Genomic DNA, 9559 nt, shown 5'->3' on the forward strand with positions numbered 1-9559 from the left:
AAGATGACTTGGTATCCCCATACCACTAAGAACTTGCCACAATTTGTTATGGTCCACACAGTCAAAGGCTTTAGAATAGTCAATAAAACAGAAATAGATCTTTTTCTGAAACTCCCTGGCTTTTTCCATTATCCAGCGGATATTGGCAATTTGGTCCCTAGTTCCTCTGCCTTTTCTAAACCCAGCTTGTACATCTGGCAATTCTCGCTCCATGAATTGCTGAAGTCTACCTTGCAGGATCTTGAGCATTACCTTACTGGTATGTGAAATGAATGCCACTGTTCGATAGTTTGAACATTCTTTAGTGTTTCCCTTTTTTGGTATGGGGATATAAGTTGATTTTTTCCAATCTGATGGCCATTCTTGTGTTTTCCAAATTTGCTGGCATATAGCATGCATTACCTTGACAGCATCATCTTGCAAGATTTTGAACAGTTCAGCTGGGATGCCGTCGTCTCCTGCTGCCTTGTTATTAGCAATGCTTCTTAAGGCCCACTCAACCTCACTCTTCAGGATGTCTGGCTCTAGCTCACTGACCACACTGTCAAAGCTATCCCCGATATTGTTATCCTTCCTATACAGGTCTTCCGTATATTCTTGCCACCTTTTCTTGATCTCTTCTTTTCTGTTAGGTCCTTGCCATCTTTGTTTTTGATCATACCCATTTTTGCCTAGAATTTACATCTGATGTTTCTAATTTTCTGGAAGAGGTCTCTTGTCCTTCCTATTCTATTGTCTTCTTCCACTTCCACACATTGCTTGTGTGAAAATAATTCCTTATCTCTTCTGGCTAACCTCTGGAATTTTGCATTTAATTGGCCATATCTCCCCCTATCACTGTTGCCTTTTGCTTTCCTTCTTTCTTGGGCTACTTCTAGTGTCTCAGCAGACAGCCATTTTGCCTCCTTGGTTTTCTCTTCCTTTGGGATGTATTTTGTTGCCGCCTCCTGAACAATGTTGCGAACTTCTGTCCAGAGTTCTTCCGGGACACTATCTACTAAGTCCAGTCCCTTAAATCGATTCTTCACCTCCACTGCATATTCCTTAGGAATATTAGTGAGCTCATATCTAGCTGATCTGTGGGTCTTCCCTAATCTCTTGAGTCTGATCCTAAATTGTGCAATAAGAAGTTCGTGATTGTAACTACAGTCAGCTCCAGGTCTTGTTTTTACCAACTGTAAGGATGTCCGCCACCTTTGGCTGCAAAAGATGTAGTCAATCTGATTTCGGTGTTGTCCATCTGGTGAAGTCCATGTATAAAGCCGTCTCTTAGGTTGTTGGAAGAGAGTGTTCGTTATGCAGAGTGAGTTGTCTTGGCAAAATTCTATCAGCCTATGTCCTGCTTTGTTTTGTTCTCCCAGGCCATGCTTACCTGTAATTCCAGGTGTCATTTGACTGCCCACCTTAGCATTCCAGTCTCCTGTGATGAAAATAACATCTCTTTTAGGCGTGTTGTCCAGTAGGTGCTGGAGATCCTCATAGAACTGCTCTACTTCAGCTTCTTCAGCATCTGTGGTTGGGGCGTATATTTGGATCACTGTGATGTTAGATGGCTTGCCCTGAATTCGAATTGAGATCATTCTATCGTTTTTTGGATTCTATCCAAGCACTGCTTTAGCCACTTGACTATTAATTATGAAGGCTACTCCATTTCTTCTGTGGTCCTCTTGTCCACAGCAGTAGATCTGGTGTCATTTGATGTGAAGTGGCCCATTCCAGTCCATTTCAGTTCACTGACACACAGAATGTCTATCTTTAATCTTGACATCTCACCAATAACCACATCCAATTTGCCCTGGCTCATAGATCTTACATTCCAGGTTCCAATGGTGTGTTGATCCTTAGAACATCAGATTCGCCATTCACCACCAGCACCATTGGCCGCTAGCCGTCTTTTCGGCTTTGAGCTAGCTGCGTCACCACATCTGGAGCTAGTTGAACTATCCTCTGTTCCTCCCCAGTAGCATTTTGACCATCTTCTGACCTGGGGGTCTCATCTTCCGATGGTATACCGACATATCTGGTTGTACTGATCCATTTAGTTTTCACGGCAAGAATACTGGGGTGGGTTGCCATTACCTTCCCCAGGGATCACATTTAGTCTGACCTCTCTGTCATGACCTTCCCATCTTGGGTGGCCCTTCACGGTTTAGCCCATGGCATCATTGAGGTGCTCAAGCTCCAGCACCACGACAAGGTAACGATCCTTTGCTGAAGTTGTGAACCCATATGCATACAAATTTAAGAAATGTCCTGATTTGTTAAATCACGGTATCCCAGATCTGGCTTACAAAAATCCAAATGGCCACTAGATGGCAACATAGAGATACAGAAGAGTCTTTACTGCCATCTTATGGTATCAGTGTTTTTGCAAACTCAGATCTAACAGCTTTGATGGATCTAAGAAACTAGTTTATTCTTTGCAAATCAGGATTATGAACCAAAATGATATCATAGACTATAAATATAATTTGTAGAACAACTTAAGCCAGGTTCATTATAGGTTACAAAAATGTGATTTAACCAACCAGGAAGCAAAATAATTAAAGAAAATGGGGAGCATTAAAGCTTGTGAAGTAAAACACAGCTACAATATCAGAGTTCTTATTTTAAAAGAAAAAGGGTTTGGAAGACATCCTACCTTGCCTTTAGTGTAGGCTTCTTCTTACATATTCCACATCCCCAATTAGAACTAAAAAGGCAAAATGCAAATTTTGCTGCTAAAAATTCAAATTTCTGATATTTTCTCATTTGTAAAGTTGCGTCCAGCCGTTACGATGTTCTTCTGTTACTTGGGTCTTTCATCACTGTGACAATGTGATTTCTTTGCCTTGTGAGCTCACATATTCTTTTCCTGTTTTTCTGGCTTTGCACATCAAAATATCCTACATTAGTGCTCAAACTCCCACTCACTGCTTTTGGCAGGGTCTGAACTACCCAAATACTCAGATTGTTGTATGAAATCCCTAAAGCATATATTATGGCTGCCTGAAGAGAGTGCTGCATATTGAAAGAGATCAGCTGTTAGCAATCCAGAAGGAACAGGGAGTCCCCAGAGGGTTAGATCAACAGTGAGGAAGACCACTGACTTTATTACTAAGGAATGGGATAAATAAATGCACAGTTCCCCTGTTTTGAAAACAAATAGGTCTATCTGTGCTCAGAAGCAGCCATCTTCCCAGGATTGGGAGGGATGGAAGGCATTTTATATATTTCCGCCTCTTCAAACTCTGAAACACGTTTTCATCCAAATTATATGTATTCAAAAACTAAAAAGGAGGAAGTCACTTCCCTTCCTAACACAATAAGCTCCAGCAACACAACCAAGCTTGACTATGCATGTAGAAAACCCTGCTGGTCACCTAGAGTGTGGAAACTGGGGACTAGTTTCAGAGGCCATTCCCTTTTTTTCACAAATACTTTAAAAATATAGTTGAAAAGGCAGGAAATAAGAAGAAAAATATTTAAAATACATACAAAAGCAACAAAAGCAATGAAGGAAGGAAACATTAGACAAAATGATTTTTAATCATCTGAATTTGAGAATTGACAGGAAAAAAAATATATAAAGACAGGCCAAAATGCTGTTTTAATACACAGCTTTCCCATCTGGTCAGCTTAGGGTTGCAACTCCATATGTAAGAGTACAATTAGGGAAAAAAAAAAGGATTTGCAGATTAAGCTGCACTTGTTTTTTAGAAATGAAAGTATACCCGGAGAGCGATAAGAAAACACAGAGCCTCTTATCTTCAGGTTTCTAAACAATTGTATCTGTTGGTTCTTTTGTTGTAATAGCCATTATCCATGTAGCTTTTACCTAAAAGATCTGAAAAACATTCCGCCAAATTTGGTTTGGCCAAGATATCTGTTGGCAAATGTCCAGTATAATCAAAAAGATTTGGCAAAATTCACTGGGTGGAAGAGTTTCACAGACAGACAGCCATTTATGTATTGCACCACTGGCATTGCGGATGAGTATTTTTCTAATGTTACTTACATAAACCCACACTCCACAGAGAAAGCCATTTTTCCTCCTGTAGTTAAGACATCTTTGTGTTGCAAAACTACCTATTGGCCTTTAAAAAAACAGCAATAGAAAACTTTTGTTATTTAATGCCCAAGGATTCTTGTTCTTGTCATGTCTAATGTGGCTGATTGCAGAGCAAACACCACCAGTTTGTGGGGATGTGTATTGTTTTGTCTAGCTTTTCCTGCTGTATACTTAGCCATTCTTAAATCCTTACTGTAGAAACACACAACAATGGCATGTGTCAGACCTTTCAGAGATATATAAGCTGCAACAATAAATATACAGGTAGAGGTAAGTGCTTGTTAGCAGTGTTAAAGGTGCTCCTTGAAGTTCATTTAATAAGCTATAGCTACTGAACAAATTCATAAACGATGACCTGGGGGGGGGAGGGGAGGGGGTTGTTGCTGAATAAGCTAAGATTTCCCAGTTGAAAGTATGGCTACCTGCAGATAGCCATGAATTGATTTATCTCAGTGAGGTCAAACTTGATAACACGAAGGTCTCAAGTGAGAGAATCTATGCTGTTGCTGCTCAATCAAGAAATAAAATTATAAGAATGAAAAAACTGCAATAGGTTTCATACATCTTTATATATAAAAAATTCACTGTTTACAATTATTGCATTTTTTCTATCCCTGCTGTTTCCCCCTCCTCCCTTTTTTTCCCCCCTGAATTAGATACAAAGGACTCCAAGGAAAAGAATAAAATGGAAATCCTCTATATATTGGTGCCCAGTGTTACAATTCCTCTGGCTATTGCCTTACTGTTTTTCTTCATCTGTATTTGCCGGAATAACCAGAAGTCATCTTCTCCGCCAGTGCAAAGACAGCCTAAGCACGTCAGAGGACAGAACGTAGAGATGTCTATGCTAAATTCATATAAACCAAAGGTACTGTGAACCAAATCTGATGCATGTACTTATGCTGCATAAAAATGAGAAATATTTCTCCTCCGTTCCACGCTCAAAGGACCTTAGATATTTGGGGCCTATACTTTTTTCTAATGCTGTATCCTAGCTGGCTCCATTTAACTATTTTATGGAAATCACTGTATTATTGTCTTGTTTCCTGATATGATATGAGAAGCTTCTTAGAAATAAAATGCTGCATTTTGATAGATCATTACTGAGCATAAAAAATAAATTTCCCAAATTTTGACTTTACACAAAAGGTTTAGGTAGGGCTGTCCAATCCGGTCTGCAAAACTGGGCAGCATAGAAATACAGAAAGCTCTTCTGCTGGCATTTAGTGGAGTTTTGCAGCCCTGTGCTGGTAACCCTAGATTAGATTCGTCTGATTTTCCCTGGTAGTAAGCCCAGCTCAACCCAATCAGCTTCCTTCTGAACAGACACACATAATTCTATTGTGCTGACATCCTAAACCAAGGTTTCTCAACCTTGGCAACTTTAAGATGTGTGGACTTCAGCTCCCAGAATTCTCCAGCCAGCCATGCTGGCTGGGGAATTCTGGGAGTTGAAGTCCACACATCTTAAAATTGCCAAGGTTGGGAAACACTGTCTTAAGCACACACATTGGAGAGTAATCCCTAATTTAAGGCTCTTCCTACAAGTTTAGGATTTTTCCCCTAATTACCCTCCTCAGTATCATAAATTGAATCAACTCTTGTCATTAATGTAATAGAAGTGACTGATAAAGACAGAGTGTGATAAACTCCCTATGTACTTGGTTTTCTTTGGCGCAATGTCTCCTCTGTGTTTTACACTTCTATGCATCTTGCACGCCACCAAATGACAAATACCTGTCAAACAAAAGCTAAGCAGATTTATAACTGCTTAACTCCAAATGAACCCCTTCCTGCCAAATTTTATGACTTCATTTTCTTTCAGTTTTCCACCAAGTTGGTTAAAACAGACAACCCTGCATGAGGTCAGACAGAGGTCATTTCACTTTCATTACTAAAATATAATTTACAATATGCCAGACCTAAACAAGTTTTAGCCTAAAGGATTTGTATAATATAAACCATCTGCTTCGCAACAATACATCTAATTTCCCACCATCCTGCAGTGAGCTAGCTGCTTGTTTCAATGCCACTGCAGTATATTAATTCACACAGTATTTATGTCAAATATGTAAAATGATCAGAAAAATTACAGTTTATGTGTCCCACTTTCAAATAATAAACCTTCCTTCCTTCCTTCCTTCCTTCCTTCCTTCCTTCCTTCCTTCCTTCCTTCCTTCCTTCCTTCCTTCCTTCCTTCCTTCCTTCCTTCCAACATTAGAGTAGTTAATTATAAATAAGGCAGGTATAAGAATCTAAAATGAAGGATCAACTAAATTCCTAAGGGATGTGAGCAGCTCTGCACTTGAATATTTGGCTACTTGTCTTTTTCATGAAAATGTGCATGTTAGGGACGGGCAGCCTGGGTGCAAAAATGTACAATAAGTTACAAGTGGTCTTTTCTGTTCCCATTGATAGGGACCATTCTGTTGATGGGCTTCTCCCATCATTCCCAGTGACTCTGCGCAAATTATTTGTTTCCCACAAGAGAAAGCCAATGACTTCAAGTAGGGTCACTTGGAAGAGTGAAGCCTCGTCATTTTCCCCCTTCTCCCCAGCAACTCTGCTATAAGTTGTTGAAAAAGGGGACTTCCACCTCCCCAACAACTCTATATTTGTGGTTTCCCTCTTCTTCCCAGCAACCTTGTGATCTGAACTAGGCTAATGGAGAGGAAGGGGGAAGTCCTTCCAGTGACTGTTCAAGATTTCAGCGATCCTGTTATCAGTTCCAGTCATCCAAAACAGTTTCATAGCTTTCCCTTCCTTCTGTCTTATTGCTGAGGTGGTAGAAGGAACAGAAGCAACAGAGCACCTCTTGAATAGAATCCTCTAGTCCCCTTTCTTTCCTATGAAGATAGGGAGATGATGTTTGTTTTGGAAATGGATTGTGTATGGGTGGGGGAGGGTGTTGAGTCAGGGTGATCAATGTATTTGAGGTTGGAATATATCCATAAAAATTGGGCATTCAGGCTACTGATGAACAATTATACATCCCCCACAGCTAAAAAAAAATGCCTGTCCAAGTTACAGCGTTCTTGAAACTTCTGTCTGTAAAATGAAGGCTTATATAATAGGTTGTGCAAACAACATAGCTCACTGTCCAATGACTTACGGTACAGTCAGATCTAGGGCCATTCAAGGGCCAGCCATCAGTGATTCAAAACTATCTTTGCATATATTTTCTTCATTCTAACAGAGCAAAGCCAAAGAGCTACCCCTTTCTGCCGTCCGTTTTATGGAAGAATTGGGTGAATGTGCTTTTGGAAAAATCTATAAGGGACATCTTTATTTACCAGGAATGGACCATGCTCAGCTGGTTGCAATAAAGACCCTTAAGGACTGTAATAATCCACCACAGTGGGCAGAGTTCCAGCAAGAAGCCTCTTTGATGGCAGAATTACATCATCCAAACATTGTTTGCCTTCTTGGGATTGTGACACAAGAGCAACCAGTCTGCATGCTTTTTGAATATATGAACCAAGGAGACCTCCATGAATTTCTTATTATGCGATCACCACATTCAGATGTTGGATGTAGCAGTGACGAGGATGGTACTGTAAAATCCAGCTTGGACCATGCTGATTTTCTCCACATAGCTGTCCAGATTGCAGCAGGAATGGAATACTTGTCGAGTCATTTTTTTGTCCATAAGGATCTGGCTGCACGCAATATTTTAATTGGAGAACAGCTCCATGTGAAGATTTCTGATTTGGGACTGTCAAGAGAAATATATTCAGCAGATTATTACAGAGTTCAAAATAAATCCCTCCTGCCCATTCGTTGGATGCCGCCAGAGGCAATTTTGTATGGAAAATTCTCTTCTGATTCAGACATCTGGTCCTTTGGTGTTGTCCTGTGGGAGATTTTTAGTTTTGGTCTTCAGCCCTATTATGGATTTAGTAACCAAGAAGTCATTGAAATGGTCAGGAAACGACAGCTTTTACCATGCTCTGAAGACTGCCCTCCCAGAATGTACAGCTTGATGTCAGAATGCTGGCATGAGCTGCCTTCTAGGAGGCCAAAATTCAAAGATATCCATGCCAGACTGCGCTCTTGGGAGGGGATGTCAAGTCATACTAGCTCTACTACTCCTTCTGGTGGAAATGCTACCACTCAAACTACGTCTCTCAGTGCAAGTCCAGTTAGCAACCTAAGTAATCCCAGGTATCCTAACTACATATTTCCAGCACAAAGTATGCCACAGGGCCAAATTACTGGATTCCTTGGCCCACCTATACCTCAAAACCAGCGATTTATTCCTATAAATGGATATCCAATACCTCCTGGATATGCCGCTTTTCCAGCTGCCCATTACCAACCTGCAGGTCCACCAAGGGTCATTCAACACTGTCCTCCACCAAAGAGTCGTTCACCAAGCAGTGCAAGTGGGTCTACTAGCACCGGTCATGTGACCAGCTTGCCCTCTTCAGGATCCAATCAGGATGCAAATATTCCCCTGCTGTCTCATATGTCAGTGCCAAATCATCCAAGTGGGATTAGTATAACCGTTTTTGGAAACAAAACTCAAAAACCTTACAAAATTGACTCCAAACAAGCATCTTTAGATTCCACTATTCATGGGCATAATGAAACTGTGATTGCAGCAGAGATGTAATAAATAAGTGAGACATTTACAGTATGGACTAGAGTGTTTTAGAGATTTATATTCAAATATTTTATTGGAGATTTTTCCAGCTATATAAAGAGGTATTTGCAATAAGTATCTTCTGTGAAGTTCTTAACAGGATAAGGAGGTGCCATTCAAATTTTTAAAAACGTACTAACGCTCAACACTGTGGCTGCACATTTATTGTACAAAAAGTAAGGGCAAAAGGTTTTTTTTTAAAGAAACCTATTTAATCATAGTTTTTTAAGTGAAACGTTTTCTGTCTCAGCAGTCTGACTATTCTGAACACATACAGTGACGAAATGTTTAGGAAAATTAATTATACCCCTGTAGGATGAAAGTTTCACTCTTGGTCTCATGCTGTACCCAAATACATAACTCCATTAAGCCAGAGCAGTGTTTCTCAACCTCAGCTACTCCCAGAATTCCCCAGCCAGCATGTCCACACATCTTAAACTTACTGAGGTTGAGAAATGCTGAGATAGAGTACAACCAGACATACTGCTGAATTCATACAATATACTAAGCCAAATTTTGTGAAGTGATTGTTTGTTGACTAAGCCACAATTGCCTGGGTTCACCCAAAATACTAAGCCATAAACTAGGGTTTACAAACCATGCTAAAACTCAAAAAAATTTCACATACAGACTCAGTGTGTTCTCTGAACTAGGCCATTGGCAGAGTTCACATATTGTGATAAACCATGAAGGGTTTGTTGTTTTTGGCTTAGCCATTGTGGTTTCTATATGCCAGGGTTTAGCATTATGTGTGAATCAAACCACTGTAGCTTGTTTAACAAAGTTTAACTTAGCATTGTTTTTGACACTTGCCAGTGACCTAGTTTACACATATTAAACCATAATGTGGTTTGTTTGGTTCT

The 9559-nt window shown here is 40.1% G+C and overlaps 1 protein-coding gene and 1 long non-coding RNA gene across 2 annotated transcripts in view; one reads left to right on the top strand and one right to left on the bottom strand.

Annotated features, from left to right (window-relative positions):
* ROR1 (receptor tyrosine kinase like orphan receptor 1) overlaps nt 1-8666 on the top strand; it is a 195872-nt gene extending 187206 nt beyond the window's left edge. The window contains exons 8-9 of the mRNA XM_063298074.1: nt 4708-4919; nt 7248-8666. Of these exons, the coding sequence (XP_063154144.1) occupies nt 4708-4919; nt 7248-8666 (1631 nt within the window). The remainder of the gene's footprint in view (nt 1-4707; nt 4920-7247) is intronic.
* On the bottom strand, nt 3512-7434 carry LOC134493495 (uncharacterized). The gene is made up of 2 exons (XR_010067585.1): nt 7345-7434; nt 3512-4860 (listed from the first exon to the last, which is right to left on the bottom strand). It is a non-coding gene; the product is annotated as an uncharacterized LOC134493495 (long non-coding RNA).
* Nucleotides 8667-9559: the final 893 nt, after the last annotated feature.

The sequence above is a fragment of the Candoia aspera genome, chromosome 3 (genome assembly GCF_035149785.1).
Source record: "Candoia aspera isolate rCanAsp1 chromosome 3, rCanAsp1.hap2, whole genome shotgun sequence".
Lineage (NCBI taxonomy): Eukaryota > Metazoa > Chordata > Lepidosauria > Squamata > Boidae > Candoia > Candoia aspera.